This window comes from Primulina tabacum, chromosome 1, assembly GCF_025594145.1.
Source record: "Primulina tabacum isolate GXHZ01 chromosome 1, ASM2559414v2, whole genome shotgun sequence".
Taxonomy (NCBI): Eukaryota; Viridiplantae; Streptophyta; class Magnoliopsida; order Lamiales; family Gesneriaceae; genus Primulina; species Primulina tabacum.
In genome coordinates this window covers 57,010,263-57,026,529 of record NC_134550.1, presented here as the reverse complement: position 1 = coordinate 57,026,529, position 16,267 = coordinate 57,010,263, and the positions used below count along the sequence as shown (strand labels likewise).

At 35.8% G+C, this 16,267-nt stretch overlaps 4 protein-coding genes across 9 annotated transcripts; 3 read left to right on the top strand and 1 right to left on the bottom strand.

The window, feature by feature from the left end:
• Window positions 1-768: 768 nt before the first annotated feature.
• Window positions 769-2,875, bottom strand: LOC142553269 (protein WHAT'S THIS FACTOR 1 homolog, chloroplastic-like). 3 transcript variants are annotated; one of them, XM_075663412.1, is made up of 2 exons: window positions 1,765-2,875; window positions 769-1,698 (listed from the first exon to the last, which is right to left on the bottom strand). In XM_075663412.1, the coding sequence occupies exons 1-2, from the start codon at window positions 2,651-2,653 to the stop codon at window positions 1,052-1,054; spliced, it is 1,536 nt and encodes a 511-aa protein (XP_075519527.1). In that variant the 5' UTR covers window positions 2,654-2,875; the 3' UTR covers window positions 769-1,051. The 3 variants fall into 3 exon arrangements, with proteins under 3 accessions (XP_075519527.1, XP_075519537.1, XP_075519520.1); XM_075663422.1 differs by having other exon boundaries at window positions 769-2,512; window positions 2,605-2,874; XM_075663405.1 differs by having other exon boundaries at window positions 769-2,874.
• Window positions 2,876-4,258: 1,383 nt separating this feature from the next.
• LOC142514254 (rhodanese-like domain-containing protein 4, chloroplastic) lies at window positions 4,259-4,867 on the top strand. Its single transcript, XM_075619756.1, has 2 exons — window positions 4,259-4,591; window positions 4,637-4,867. The coding sequence occupies exons 1-2, from the start codon at window positions 4,259-4,261 to the stop codon at window positions 4,865-4,867; spliced, it is 564 nt and encodes a 187-aa protein (XP_075475871.1).
• Window positions 4,868-9,218: 4,351 nt separating this feature from the next.
• On the top strand, window positions 9,219-12,640 carry LOC142553248 (histone H3-like centromeric protein CENH3). 4 transcript variants are annotated; one of them, XM_075663373.1, is made up of 8 exons: window positions 9,265-9,326; window positions 9,389-9,457; window positions 9,567-9,598; window positions 9,700-9,739; window positions 9,944-10,068; window positions 11,327-11,401; window positions 12,065-12,140; window positions 12,370-12,640. In XM_075663373.1, exons 2-8 carry the CDS (start codon window positions 9,403-9,405, stop codon window positions 12,423-12,425), a joined length of 459 nt encoding a protein of 152 aa, XP_075519488.1. In that variant the 5' UTR covers window positions 9,265-9,326; window positions 9,389-9,402; the 3' UTR covers window positions 12,426-12,640. The 4 variants fall into 4 exon arrangements, 3 of the variants coding, with proteins under 3 accessions (XP_075519496.1, XP_075519508.1, XP_075519488.1); XR_012821923.1 differs by having other exon boundaries at window positions 9,222-9,457; window positions 11,327-11,471; window positions 12,370-12,409; XM_075663381.1 differs by lacking the exons at window positions 12,065-12,140; window positions 12,370-12,640 and adding an exon at window positions 11,766-12,058 and having other exon boundaries at window positions 9,219-9,457.
• Window positions 12,641-14,987: 2,347 nt separating this feature from the next.
• On the top strand, window positions 14,988-16,214 carry LOC142520270 (MYB-like transcription factor ETC3). Its single transcript, XM_075623274.1, has 4 exons — window positions 14,988-15,172; window positions 15,258-15,345; window positions 15,857-15,999; window positions 16,077-16,214. The coding sequence occupies exons 1-4, from the start codon at window positions 15,115-15,117 to the stop codon at window positions 16,112-16,114; spliced, it is 327 nt and encodes a 108-aa protein (XP_075479389.1). The 5' UTR covers window positions 14,988-15,114; the 3' UTR covers window positions 16,115-16,214.
• The last annotated feature ends 53 nt before the right edge of the window (window positions 16,215-16,267 follow it).

Below are 16,267 nucleotides of genomic sequence, written 5' to 3'. Positions count from 1 at the left end.
GATTTTTCACACATATTCCACATGAAAAAACCATATGTTATCCATTGTATGTCATTATATACATGCATTGTACCGAGCAGAAGGTCGAGTCAACTCTACCACATGTTGATTACACAAACAATTATAAAATCGAATACAGACATGAGATATTCACTCGATCAAACCAAAATTTGGAAGGAGATGACATCCACTGTCGGTTTATGGGCAATGATCTCGAGTTCGAAATCCGGTTAAGACCCCTCCTCCCTAGACATGTATATTTTAAAAAATAAAAAGGATAGGCAAATGTTCCAGCAGATCAATTGAAGTCCTCCAAAGGCATTGAACTTGGTAATCTGTCTTCCAATTAAGCCTCAACTATTGGTGAGGTGGTCAAATTTCCTTGAACTAAACTTGGGAATGTTTCGAACACATCAACTCGGTATAGATTCCTTAGCATAGACCAAGTAGACACCTGGTTGGAATACAAAATCCAAGTTGCATGGTTCTTTTTGAGACTTCCATATCATTGGCATGCTAGATAATCTGCCGGATTTTACGATATCCATAGAGACTAGAGAACCTCGCATTTATCCTATAATACCTACCACACTGGAAGAGAGAAATATAGGAGGAAAAAGGTGGATGATATCAAAATGCATATGACAAGAACAGGAAAGCAATACTTTACATTTCAAGACGAAACATATAAAACCCACAAATTATAACATCTCGGTTAAAATTTTCAGAGCTCTCTAATGTTTAGAGATACCAGATTAGGCATTTGAATTGAAAGAACTATCTTGTATAGATGAAACATAGTACATAGCATTACAATATATCGTGAATGAGTAAACGTAGGAAAATTTAGAAGATCAAAACAAGAAGTGAATATTCATCTATTCTTAAGCTGTCTCTAAGATTTAAGTGCCCACAGAGATCCACATTTAGAAACATTCAAGCTCTTATATTTGATTCTTTCTAAAGAATAACGTCTGCTCCAAATGGTGTAGAATAAAAAGTCGAAAGACTAGAGTCGGGCCATTTTGGATGTAACCATGATAATTTCATTTTACCAACGTTCTCTTGGTTTGACATCTGGAAACACTGGAATTGGATCATTTTCATCACTTTTCCTTGAGCCATTAACTTGCTTCATATTTGGTTTGCTCCGTCCAAAAATCGATGATGAATCATCTTCTTCACTGTTGAATTTTGAAGGCAAATCATCGTCATCGCTCCAATCACCCTCATAATCCCTATCATCATCATCGCCATGAACAAAATCATCAATCTCGTCAATTCCTAAATTGTCAATGTCGGACCATTCATCTTCCTCATCTTCACCTGATCCTCCCTCAGGTTCTGTCCCTACAGCTTGATCTGAATCAGTCTCTGAAATATTTCTCCTCGGGAATCTTGGAACATTAACAAGTGCACGGAGTTTCTCCTTGATGAGCAACAATTTGTCTTTTTCTATCAAATGAGAATCTCTGTATGCTTCGCGTAGGAACACTGAGTCTCTATCCCCTTTCAGTGATACGTAAAACATGTCCGGATGCCTTACAAACATCCCCCTGAGCTGCTGAGAGAATCTAAATTCATCTCGAAAATGGGTCAAATGATCTACAAGTGTTCTCTTCTCAACAGTGAGGCTCAAGATCTCATGAACAACACCACATGCATGTTTTTCTTTCTCCAGCGTACCAGACCTCGGTCCTGAAAATTCAGAATAAGGTGATATGTAAGGCATGTCTCTAAATTGACAAATCGTTCTCATCTCACCTTTGGAAAGGTTGAGCCCTCTAGGTAGCTTCACTCGGTTAAATTTTGGGGTCCGATCAATAATTAAATTTCTCTCTTCCAGCTCTCTTTCCTTATTCTCGTCTTCCGCTAGCTCTGCTGCAGATACAGCAAGCTCAGGATCCCAATGAGTCAACTCAAGAGCTGGCCCTCGACCAGTTGTAACAACCTTGAAATATTGTGGATACCGCTGACAAATAGTATCGCGAAATTCAAGAGGCAGTCCCAAATCAGTTTTCAAATGTGCGATCTTCTCCAAAAGAATCCGTTTCTCAATAGACATCATCAACTTCCTCAATTTAACAACCAACAAATCCTCCATTTCATTTCTGACCCTCATCTCCTCGAGGTATAGCCTCTCCACCTCGGGTGCCAAGTTGAACCTAAGTGAATATACCCCTTCTTCCACAATCTCAAACACAGCAGGAAACTTCTTCAACAAAGAAATAAACCGCTTCCTTTTTTGCAGTCCCAAAGCTTTCCTAAACCAACCCAAATGACGAAGTGCCATAATTCTATCTGGCTGACTCGTCAAAATCTTCCTAATTTTCATAACTAATTTAAGCTTTTTGTCCCTTTGAATCACGTTATCAAAGGGAAGCTCCTTCCTCCTCTTCACAACACCCGCTCTTATTACAGGAATACACAAATCATCTCTCCTTGTGCTCCACAAAAATTCATTATTTTCCTGAAAGGCTATTTTTTCCCCTAGAAACGGAGTCTTCCCCGCCTGTTTGGCACAAAATAATGAATGGACATCAAAACAGAACTTGGGCTTTTGAAGCGGTGATGACTTATATGAAAGGAAAAATGGAAAAGTGCCAAGTGAAGATGAAACTTTCTGGGTAGAAAGCAACAACTTTGGTTCCATAATACTCTCTAGTTTCTTCGTGGAATCAAATGGAAATATATCATAATACAGCAGAACACACACTAAAAATTACCATTCATGCATAAATCTACAAGAAGGAAAATGGGATGGGTGGAACTCACAAAATTCAGTGACTGACCTCAAAGAACAAGCAATTCGAGAAGCCTGGGTTTACCAAAACCGAGACCAAAACCCTCCGCGAAGATATTTCTGAGTCGTAACTCGTACGTATACGTACTCTAGTGAAGGAAAAGAAAATATAAGATTGGAAGCTGGCGCTTCTTTTATCGAGAATGCGACTTTAATTTCACCTTCGCTCGGTCTGAATAAGTGAACCGTGACCGGCCCAAAACTTAGTAGTCTTTACAAACATTATGTAGAGGGTGCGCTGTCAGCCGAGCTTGAGTATCATATTACTTGGGATTAACTGATTGAAATTTTTTCAGTTTGAACTCGATCGAGTATTCAATTTCAATTCGAGTTCGATTCGTGAAAATATCACGTTAGTGCGTTATTCGAGCTCGTGTATGAAAATTTAGAAAATATTTGTTGCATAATATTAGAGTTTAATTTTTTTTAGACAAAAATACCTTTAAATTATATATCATCGATATATACACACACATAAATCAGTTAAAACTCGAACTCGATTAAAATATAGAGTCTAGCTACTCGAGTTCGAGCAAATCAACCTCGAATCGAGTTTTTCCCCAACTGTCGAGACGAATATGAATATAACAAAAAGTAAATAAAGGAGAAGAAAGAGCTAGTAGGTTAAGTATGCTTGTATAGGCACTATATCGGTTAGTCGGTATAAAAAGAACGAACACTCTATGACATGGCATGCGAACTTTTATTCATTAAATAGGCTGACTAAAATCTCTCTTGAATCTAGAATTACTCTTCTCTTCATCTCTTAATTTGTAGGTGTCTAGCTTACTCGAATTAGACTCCCAACATTCGATGTTCTCGTTGATAATCGATGCAGTTGAAGACATGACTAGAATAGTTAACATCGAATCAATATCGATAATTATGTAAAAAGAAAACATAATTTTGACTAAATTAAAATGTATGGTTCATACAAGGAATGTTAAAAATGTGTTTAAAAGCGGTTACTATAAAACTAGCATATACCTATCGGAAAACACGTGTCTGTTTGAATTTAATGTGATAAAAAACAAGGAACAAAAAAGCAGAGAGATCTGCATTTGACCTTTCACGCGGCAGGAAGTTAATTGAATATATTTCAGGTTTCTTTTATTTTTTATTTTTTATTCTTATTTTTTTTTTACCAAACATGTTCCTGACTTCTCCGAACCAACTCGCTCAAAATATCCTTGACGCAATCATTGGAGTGCAACAGAGTCCCCCAAGCCATCTATCCACAGTGGAACGTGTCATCCATCACTTGTATACACTTCTCAGCTTCCTTCTACGTTTGCACCAACTTACCCCGACTCACTATCACCAGTCACCACCCACTTGCCAAATATCCAATTGCACAGCACATGAACTCCAAAAACATCAGACTAGCTGTTACTGTCTATCTTACGCTTCTCATGGTTCCTAGAGCATTGAAAATACAGTGATTCTGATCGTGTAATGGAGGCCCTTAATGCAGTTGGCTTGACTCCAATTTCGGTTCTTGCTAAAAGATCGTGGCCCAGAAAAAATCTGTCACCGGTCCTTGTTTCCCCATTCAAGAATCAATCCTTCTCTGTGTCAATATGTATGGCGGGGGGTCTAGAACTTTTATCTTCGGCTTTGGGTACTGATATCGCAAGAGCATTGGCATATGATGAAGCTCTTCAGCAATCCGTGAGCAGTTTGGCCCCCGATATTGATTTCAGTGGAGTTCTTGGCAGTGTTACCAATTTCGCCGCTGAGAATCCCTTTATCGTTGGCGGCGGAGTGGTGTTCCTGGCGTTGCCCGTGGTGGTTTCTCAGCTGCTCAGAAAATCTAAGAATTGGGGAGTGTAGAGTGCAAAGACTGCTTATGCGAAGTTGGGTGACGATGATAAGGCTCAATTACTTGATATACGAGCACCGCAGGATATTAAGCAAGTGGGGAGCCCGGATATCCGAAGTTTCAAGAAGAAGCCGGTGGCTGTGATGTATAATAAAGGTGAAGACAAGTCAGGGTTCTTGAAAAAGCTGTCTTTGAAGTTTAAAGAACCTGAAAGCACCACATTGTTTATACTCGATAAGTAAGAACTGTGACCTGTTTCGTGTTTTTAGTTCTTAATCTGAAAGTTCACAACTTTCAGTCCATTGTTTATCATACTTTGTTATGCTGTATTTAAATTCTTAAAGATAGGACTATAATGCCGGGAGATGATCTAGCGTGCGCGAGTAGGGCTAGCTATTAGCTACTCAAATAAACAAAAGAACTCATATTTGATACTGCTCGACAAAGTTAATAGTCTGCTGCCACTTATAGCCTATAGGCATCGTTATTTGTTGGTATCATCTCATTGTGATCGACTCTTCATAGATAATGCGAACACCCTTTGTGCCATTGACCAATTTCTTGATTTGTGTGGATCATCATTGATGAAGAATGGAACTTTATTAAATAATTAACTATTTTGTACTTGTGTTTAAGCTTCACATTGTGGGTGTTTCGGGCTTAAGTGATATGCAGTTGCAAGTACAATGGCCCAATCTCAGCCCAGTTTGATGTTTTTTTTTTTAAAACCTCACTTAGCATCGGTCGAACCATAAAATATTTTTGACATCATTTTAAAAATAAACATCCAACTGCCATTTAAAAATCCAAAGAAAAATATTTTAAAGTATAAAATCGTCAAATATTTTACCAACCTAAAAACATTATTCGAAAAGTATAGCTCATACTATAACCTCTCAAAAATCTCTCATAACATAAATAAAAGACGTAAAAATATCTTTAACATTACTTAAAATCATAAATCATAACTAGTGCGGAAAACTAGCGTCGGTCCTCGGGTTATGTGCACCTCCAGTCCAGTCAGATCAACCATCAAGACCTCCAAAAACATTAACATCAAAATCACCTGCATCAATCACACCTAGTGAGTCTACAGACTCAACACATCATATTCTTGATAACAAGTAATACATAATACAGTTAACATATAACAGTGAAAAATACTTGTACTTAAAATATCATTTTCATGAAGATGCATAAACTTAAACTTAAACATTTTCGTAAACATTTTCATGATGCATAAAAACATTTTCATAAAAACATAAACATACTCATATTCATATTCGTATTCATATTCATATCCGTATTCATGTTCATGTTCATGTTCGTGTTTGTTGAATTCAGATCGTTGATTGTGACTCGTATTCTTAAACGTATTGGGCGATGGATCCATCTAAAGAAAACCACAGTACTGGACGGCGGGGACACCAGCAACACTCTCACCGGTCAACTGAGCCTTGGCCTACGTATTAACATATTCGTATTCGTATCACGTATTCGTATTCATATCCGTATCCAAGGAAACACGATCGTCGGGCTCCCACTGGGACCATAACCCTCACGATATTTCCAACATGTAGTAGTCACAATCCCTTCACATCCTTCAACATGTTATCATCACTTAATAAAAATCATGTATATGCATATCGTTTTATTTTTGAAACCAAGCATGCAACATATCTTTTAAATGAAAGATTAAACCATAAAAATCCATGAACACTTAAAATAAACGTTTTAACATCTTAAAATTGACATATTATCATATAAAAATTCATAAACATCCATAATCATGGAAAATAATCATATTAGCATATAAAATAGCATTTAGGACACTGCCATGACGTTTACTAATTTCTAGGTGTAAAAAGACCGTTTTACTCATGGATGCAAAATTTCCCGTTTTTGACATTTTCTTAATTTCATTGACTCTAACATGTCCCAAATAATTATTTAAGCTTACATGAATTTTCTCATATTTTTATTTAGTATAATTCGATGACTTTTAAATTAATCTTTAAATGTGGCGTATTAATGCGTTTTAAACACGAATTAAACCAAACCTTATTATAAAATTCCAAAATTAAAAATTTAGACTTATAATAATTATTTAAGCTTAACCCTAATTTTTCATAATTTTATAAGACTTAAAACTAGGCGTTTCAGTTAACTCGTTAATTAGCGTTTCGTGCGGCGATTAAATCCCGGTTAAATCCTATACTCGTTAATTTGATCCCAAAATTTTAACATAGCATTTTTATGATTTATCCTACCCTTCGAAGTCGTGAGCCACCCCCGTGGACCAATGGATTCAATTTTAGTTGTTTAATTTTCGAAATTGACCCTTAACCGATCAACCTGAGCCATCTCCTAATTTACTCGAGCCACGCCCGAGCCACCTTGAGCCAAAACCTAGTCAACCCACCTAGGGACCCTACTGACCAAGCCCAGCCCAAAATCCAGGCCCTGGCCTGACCAAAAGCTTGCTGGAATTTGACCCAACCTTCTGCAGGTGTGTGTGCATGTGTTACCTTGAGCCATTGAACTCCTACCTAGGCTAGGACTCCTCCCAACCCTTAACCATCGAGCCACCCTGACCCTAACTGACCATGGACCACGCCCAGACCATACCCAGACCAACCCAAGCCCCTGGACACGAGCAGCAAACTCCTGAAGTTGGACAGCACCCTCACGCCACCCTTGTTGCCATGACCCTTCCTCAGGTTTTCTGATGCTAAGCCCCTAAGCATTGAGCCAGACCTTGAACCAGCCCATGGTGCACCTTCTTAGGACCCTAAGGACTTACCCTAGCCCAGCCCCAACGCCCCTGACCGAGCCACAAACCTTGCACATTTGCTGCAACCTGCACAGCCCCTATGTTTTCTCCCTCTCGGGTGGAGTCCTAGCTTGCTAGGACTCCTCCCCAGCCCATGGTATCGAGTCCTAGCGTGGCTAGGACTCTCCCACTGACTCACCCTCGACCTTGGCTAGCCTCTGGAACCAACCAACCGAGCCCTAGCCCCTGCAACAATAAAACCGAACCCTCTTGTTCCCCATGACAGCCAAGTGCTTGTAGGTTGTGTCCAGATTGGTGTGTGTGGTTTAGGTGATGTTTTAAGAGTCTGAAATTCATGTAAAACCATACCTTAACCCTTCCTAGACATGGCAGCCCCTTTTTGCACATAAACAACATACTTTGGATCAAAGAATCTACTTGAAAATTTCATGTTACATGCACAAACGAAAATTACATAAAGTGTCTCTTATTTTGCAAACTTTTCGTGCATAAAACAATTAATATGATGTGCTGATGGTTTGAAGAAAAGAATAGGCGTGCCTTTCCGTTATATACGCACGAATAACCGTTGACGTCGAAGAACGGATAGCAACCTTGGCTTGTTTCTCCTTTGCCCTTCGAATTTTCTTCAAAACTTGTGTGTATAGTGCCGTGTGTGTGGTGTTTTGGGAGGAGAGAAATTTCAGAATTTTAAAAGAGGGTGGCCGATTGATTGTGTGAGGAGTGTAGGGTTTAGGAGACTTAACATATATTATATACTAATTAATTACTAACAAGGCTTTAGGCCTATTAAGCCATTAAATTAAGCCCATTAGTCTAATTAGGATTTAAATAAAATATTAAAATAGTTTTTTGGTAAAATAGTTTGTAGAGTAAATGGCCAGGTTGCTAAAAAGTTCATATTTTTGTTGAGAAACCAACACCGATAAAATTTATATCCCGGCGTATTAAATCACCTCAAAACCCCATATTTTCAAAAATAAGAAAAAGCATCACCCTTATTTTAAATAATTAAAAACAATTGCTTAATAAAAACATTTTCTATTTTTTTTCCAGCCCTCGATCTCCGTTCCTCGATCGCAACTCGAATAACCTTTAAAAATACGTTTTAATGCAATCATGTAAACAAATATATTTTAAACATGCTAATATGCACAACATAATTAATTCAAGTAATTAAAACAATTAATTAAAATACACAAAGAATTTAATAATTGCATGCATGTGGTTCGCGTGGACTCTTAAATTTTCGGGGCGTTACATAATTGTGGTCGGATTTCTTGTAGTTGTAGAACATTTGGTCCTTTTCATGATCTAACTAACAATATATATTTTGTTACAGCCAGAATGTGTTATTTCTAGTATATCTGAATTTCGGGTTTGTAATCTTTTGAATGGTGTTGAGTTTTTTTTCTTCAACAATAGAATTTTACAATAGACAACTACTTTGTTCTAAAAAACAATGGAGGAGTGTATTCTAAAATTTCTTTTTACCAGACTTTAATATCTGCTATTCGGATATATGACAAAAGTAGTCAAAATAAAAGTCGAAAAGAATTCATATGATAATAATTTTATTAAAAGTAAAGTTTTTAATTTATTGGATATGAATAACACAAAAAGTAAAAATTTGTGTGAGATGGTCTCACAAGTAGTATTTTGTGAGACATATATCTTATTTGGGTTATATATGAAAAAATATTATTTTTTATGCTAAGAGTATTATTTTTTATATTCACAGTAGGATTGATCCATTTTAAAGATAAATATTTGTGACACGTACTCCACACAAAAATATCTCACAATCATAGTTTGAAAACGATATCCGTATTATTTTGGATTAAAAATTTTGGTAAAAGAAGGCATTCCCCCGTCTTTTCTTCTCTCTCAGTTCGAACTTTCAAACGGTAACTTAGACGAATTTAGCAAAATAAATCATTTTATGTTTATTTTTAATTAGATTTTGGAGGAAAGGGAAAATACATGGCCAGAACGAAACACCCTGCTGTCCGCCGAACCGTCCGCCGTAAACCCGCCGGTGAGCATCATTATGTGCGAAACGTTTCCAATTGTTGTCCTTTTCATTTCTCGCGACTTTTAGGAACCCTTATTCGTCTTTAGTTTTTTAATTATTGGTTTCTCTGCAGCTGCAGGAGGTACTTCAACTTCAACTCCTCAGGTTTGGTGAAAATCTAGTTCTATTCGACCTTCTTATTTTTCAGAAATGTGATTTTTAACTATGTTGAATGTTATTGAATTCTGTGGTTCTAATTTCCTTAGCGTTCCTCTAGAACAAGGGGTCCTGGAAGTGCTCCAACAAGTGAGTTTCTCTCTGTTCGCATGTCTATTTTTCATTACTCGTGTTACTTTTGTGTAAGTTTAATAGTGTTGCTGGCAGGTTGAGTAAAATTTATTTTGTAGTTTAATTTTTTGGTGTTGCTGTTGCTGGGGGGTCTAGGATAACTTTTGTCTTAGTTTAATTTTTATGGGTTGTGCTGTGATACGATTTCTTTACTTTTTTCAGCTAGTAGAGCTGGGCCTGCACAAAAGAAGCGGCGGAACAAGCCCGGGACTGTGGCTCTGCGAGAGATTCGGAAATATCAGAACTCTTGGAACCTTCTAATACCTGCTGCTCCATTCATCAGAACTGTAATATCTAACATCACGTGCATGCTTCCTTATAATATGTTTTCAGTTTTATCTTGTGGTTCTTTAGGATATGTGGTTAGAATCGGAACAGGAGTGCTCAAGGATACTGGTGTTAGATAAAATAGTCAATATGGAATTGATTGAGCCGTTTGTGCAACCCGTGCATTACATTCACTCATTGAATTTTATATTGACTATTTTTTATATCTTTTTGATGCCATGATATAAGTAGTATCATTCCAAGTTTGTTCTTTCGAAGGCTGGTTTGCAGCCGGGTAGATAAAAAATGGACTACCGGATGTCTATAATATGCATGGTTTGCTTTGTTAGAGTTTGTTTTTAGGGTCTTATCTTGTTGTTTATGACTTATGAGTATATGGCATCTAGTGATTGCAATGAGCATACTCAAGGACACTTGTCTTTTTTTGAGTAACTAGTACAGAGGACCCGACGGGAGTGCTTTTGGAACTCAATGGATATATTCACTTTATTGAATCACTCCCAAATTGAATTTGATAGATAACCACTTTGTCAGAGTAACTAGGATTTGGAATGCTTTTTTTTTCTTTTGGATGTCATGAGGTTGGCAATATTGTACCAAGAATGTATACAACAGTATAGATAACCACTTAACTACAGAAAGTATTTGGGGGTGATTATATGCTTGCAACTTATTTGGTGTTTGAGCCTTTGTGGTTGCAGTGTCATATCTGGGGATGGTAACTGCGATAAAACGATTATTTGGCTCTGTAGATCAAGCAAAACATTGTACTATAAGCTTACTTGGCACTGAAGCACCGAAAGAATCATGATTTTGCAAGCTTTATTTGTTTCGTGAGATTTGAAATCGACCCACAGGACATTTGTGGAAATTTGTCCTATATTTGTCGGATGGAAAAAGTTCAAACTTACTTGCCTTGTGATTGACTTGGTATTGTTAATTCACATTCCACTGAAACATATGTTCGTATTTGTTTTCCCCCCTGCTTCTATGATCGAAATTCTTCTTATTGTGATAATATGAACCACTAGATATATATTACATAAACACAGACTTACTTGTGGGATTGTTCATATATGCCTTTATTACATGACATTACTAGCATGAGTTTTCATGTCAATGTTTGTAAAATTATTGAAAATCAACTTTTGGCTCGAAATTCGGAATGTTAATGCAAGATTTGAAGCTTCATTTCCTGTGTGTTGGTTTTTTCTTTCTAAATAATCCTGAAATCCCGAACTGACCATCGTGTAACAGGTGAGAGAGATTACCTCCTTCTTTGCTCCACAAGTCTCTCGCTGGCAAGCAGAAGCGTTAGTGGCCCTTCAGGAGGTACTAATACTTGTAATGTGTTGCAACTTGATTGAAGACGTTCTAGCTTGAATCCTTGCGATATACTCGGGTCTTTACTTTTTAGAAATAAAAACAGCTTCTTTGGATGACTCATCTTGTGGCACCAATCTCTATAACATAGACTTTGCCCAATTTGTTGAGGCTATTTCATTTATTCTGAGAGAGTGTTCTAGTAATCCAGCCAACAGAATCAAATCAAGCACAGGTAGACATAGTAAGAAAGAGGCGAAAATGCTCTTCTGAAAATGTGTTCACTTCTCAGAGCAACTAGTTAATAACAATTTTGGTTTTTATTTTGATTCCTGGTAAATTACCTCCTCCATTCCTGATGTTGATTGAGTAGGGATTGAAATCAAGGATATGGGTGGTGCGATATGATTTGGAGAAGGATTTGAAGTTTGAATTTCAGATGGCTCACCAATTTGGATGTATATATATTTATTGATGCAAAAGCATAAACTGAAAGATGTGAATTTGAAATTTACTCGTATCTACATTATTTCAGACATTCAAGAGTGTAGAATAGAATTTTCTGTCATGATACAGAAACTATTTTAAAGCCCAAGCATAATTTTGACCTTTTGATTTCTACTTACTTTTTAGCATGGCTTTTGTGTGATCCTTTTTAGCTTGCTCTTGTAGGCCGCAGAGGATTACATAGTTCAACTGTTTGAAGAGGCAATGTTGTGTACAATTCATGCAAAGCGTGTGACTATAAGTAGGTTAAGATCCTTGCACTTGTTATAAATACTTTACACCCATGGTTGGCCTAAATTAGTTTGCGTGAAATCAACATACAAAATCTCAAGGCTATTTATAGATTCAAGCGCTTGAATAAATTGATCTTCTATTGTTTGATGTTTTTCGAAGAACTTATCATCGCATGAATCATGTCGAATCATTCTTTATTCAGTACTCCAATTCATTTCCATTTTTGAATTGCTCAGTGAAGAAGGATTTTGAGTTGGCGCGGCGAATTGGAGGTAAAGGACAGCCATGGTGAAAGCATGTCACCACATTACTGTGCAAGATTTGACTAATAACCCGCTTATTGAAAAATTGTAAGCAATGTAGAATTGCATCTAACCATTAGCAATGTCATACACAGTTAGCTTTTACGTCGTTGACAAGAGAATTCTTTTTGGCTTTTCATGTATTATTGCAATGAGTGGGTCATGAGGCATCTTATACAGCTCGTGAAAGTGATTCCTTCTTTAATTCTGATTTTCTCTTCACACTGTTTTCTTGAATTTGAGGCAACACATTTCTTAAACTTGAGGCGACACATTTCTTGAATGTAAATAACATCTCACCAAATAATCTTGGAAAAATCTGCAAATACATTACTGTTCTCCATAGCAATCGTCTGCAATATGATTTAAATGCAACTAAATAAACGCATGGATTGGCCCATTTGATTTAACAGGTACCCACACGATGGTAATCAACCATTGCAAATAAATCTTGAATTTCATGTGATCTATTAAATTGTACCTTAAACCTTGAAGCTAAATTCTGTCGCAAGTGTGGGTAACACTTTAGTCCATGTTGTTTAGGCATTTTCTCGATTTAAGTCACTCTTGATTTCGATTAATCCAATATAAATTTTGGAATTTATACAATTTGCTATTTTTTTTCTTTTATAAAATTAAATTTTAGAAGATCAGAAGCTATTAGTGCCTTATAAGATCTCTTTAAATTAGTTTTAAACTTTTAAAATGATCGAAACAACTCAGTACTTATTCATATATACAAATATATCCTACGATTTTTTTTCCTTGTTACCTTTTTCTTCCTGAGGCTCAATTGGTTTGCTTTTCTTTCCAAAATTTTTCCCTTTTTTGATAGTTAATTTTTACAACTATTTTAAATCTCAAATTTAATTAAAACCAGCTACTCTTGAGTCTTGGTACACAATTCGTGCATGTAATTGAAATTTTTTTATGTTTAAATAATATTTGTATAAACACAACAAACTCTTGTGAGATGTTTCCACGGGTTAATTTTGTCAAACGAATATCCGACCTGATATAATTAATGAAAAATATTATTTTTTATTATAAAAGTATAATTTTTATTTTAAGATCAGGTTGACTTGTCTAATGGAAATAAATTTGTGAGATCGTCTCGTAAGATACCTACTTATGTATTACACATTTAGATATTATATTAAAATTGGTATGTTTTTTTTAAAAAAATTGATCATTTTAATATTCAAAATTATTGATAAAGAAAAACGAATATTTTTTGGTGAGATATAATAGTTATAAATAAACTACAAATTAACAAAAAATGATTTTATGCTGTTTTTTTTAATCAAATGAAGAAGTATATGAGTAATTTTTTTATTTATAATTTTTTTTTATCATGTCCCTCAGGTCTAGATAGATAAGTATAGATAAGATACTAAATCAACTGCTAAAATATTCTATAAAATCTTAAAAAAAAAACAATATAAAATTACACATGCTCAAGTTTAGTGACAAGCGAAATCATTTGTTATCACACCCTGAAATCGATACGCGTCATCGACGTTATTTAACAATTAAAATCGCAAAACAACAAGCCATGTATTATAACTCACCGCATCAGGTTCATATATTATATTATCATGTTTCGGAAATTCCTTACAACTTTTAATTCGAATCCTAACAGTGTATTTTCAAGATTTCATAGCATAACAAAGAGATCATGTGAAACGAAACATATACGTAATCAAAGATCATGAAACGTGTAGTGTACGATCGAGTGTGTACGATCGAGTTTAAAAAAAAACAGTACCACCATTATTTAAATCATATTTATAAGCTCACTTACATGTTCTTTTCTCGAAATAAAGTGTGAATGATTTCCTGCTCGAAATGATATTCCCTTGATCCTCGAAATTGGCTCAAACAAGTGTCGAGTGTTTTTCGGAATTCAGTGATGCTTGGCTTGCTTTTAAGACGAAACTTTTGCTTGAAAATGAATAGAATGTGGCTCGAGTGTTTCGTTATCAAATTGTTTCACGAATATGAGAGATTTCGGGTTTGTGAAATGTGATTCATGTATAGCAATTGGTACCTTTCTATAGAGAATTGGTAAGACATCCCACTCCATGACATGATCTCATGTCATAAGCCATTATTTCATGTTTATTCAGCCACTAAGCTACATTTTTATGATCATAAAATCATGTTTAATTAGCCAGTAAACCCCGTTGTTGCACCACTAAATATATGTGGATTTTTAGGGTCTTCACAATTGTCACTTCAAATTAATTTTTTTCGAATTTTTTTCTAAAATATAAAGGCAAAAACTTGTGTGAGACGATCTCACGGGTCGTATTTTGTGAGACAGATCTCTTATTTGGGTCATCCATGAAAAAGTATTACTTTTTATGCTAAGAGTGTTACTTTTATTGTGAATATCGGTAGGGTTGACCTGTCTCACAGATAAAGATTCGTGAAACTCTCACAAGAGACCTACTCAAATATAAATATCATTATGAGATCTAGCAATCATATTTACTCCGATTAAATTTCTTGGACCTCCCACAAGCAAATACTGTGTATATAAATTGAACATTGTTTTAAATCACGAAGCCTTTATAAAACAAAATTTGCCGTTTAATGTCTTCCGTATCTACCGAAAATTTCCAACTTGAAGATTCCATTTTTTCTACAGCTAATTTTTTGCTTTGATCTTCCTACATGGACAGGTGTCGGCAAAATCAACCCAAAATTCAAGATGATGCGTGGTCATGTGAAGGTCATCTTTCAGATCTACTGTTAAAAATTTAGGTGTATTAATTTTAAGTGGTGTTGAGTTATTTGTTGAACCATTTTTGGTGCAGAGGTGAGCAGTATCGAATGTGAATCCATAGAAATGAGTGAGCAAGAAGAAGATCTCATTTCAAGAATGCACAGGCTTGTGGGAGACAAGTAAGAACCAAAGTACTGCATGTTTCTTATGAGAGAACGTTACTGTTATTAATTAAAATGAACATGCATGATTGAAAAACAAGACTTGAGCATGCGGCCGGCCAGTAAATTTAAAAAACAACTACTTCTTTCTGAAATTCAAAGATTTATTTTTATGGGAAGATTATACACATACGTGTCCATGTCTGGTTTATGCCACGGTATAAACCGGTTAATGAGATCCTACCTATGTGAGCATTACCCTCACTTCATTTCAACGGGTAAGATCTCGCCACACATACAATTTCAAAAAAAAAAAAGTGGGATCCTACATATGCATGGGCAAATTTTGGCATCCATCCTATCATGGGGGCAATGCCCACATGGGTAGGATGAAATAAACCGTATAAATCAGACATAGACACGTATGTATATAATCTTCCAATAAAAATAAATCTTATTTCTGGGGTTTATTATGATGGACCTAGGATTCTTTTCTTTGACATTAACTGATCAACGATCCATATTCCAGATGGGCATTGGTTGCTGGGAGAGTTCCGGGTCGAAAACCCGAAGAGATTGAGAGGTATTGGCTGATGAAAAAGAAAAACGACGATGGTTTCAGGATCAAGAGTAGCAAAGCTGGGATATCACAAGAAATTAAACAACTTTCTGGTTAGCGTGCATTGGTGACGATGGATTGAGTTGTTTAATTAATATTACTATACTTTAAATAATGTTTGAATTTGCAGGTTCAAGCAAGCTTGGACATGGATTAATTAAAGGTTGAATTTAAACTTGATTTCTTTTATTTCGAACTTAACCATTAATTTTGTTGAATAAATATTTGTATTCATCATGCGAGTTTAATTATGAAATTGTTTAGTATAAATTTCTTTGTTCTTTTTTGAATTGGTTGATCCCTTCTGCATTTCTGTTTAGC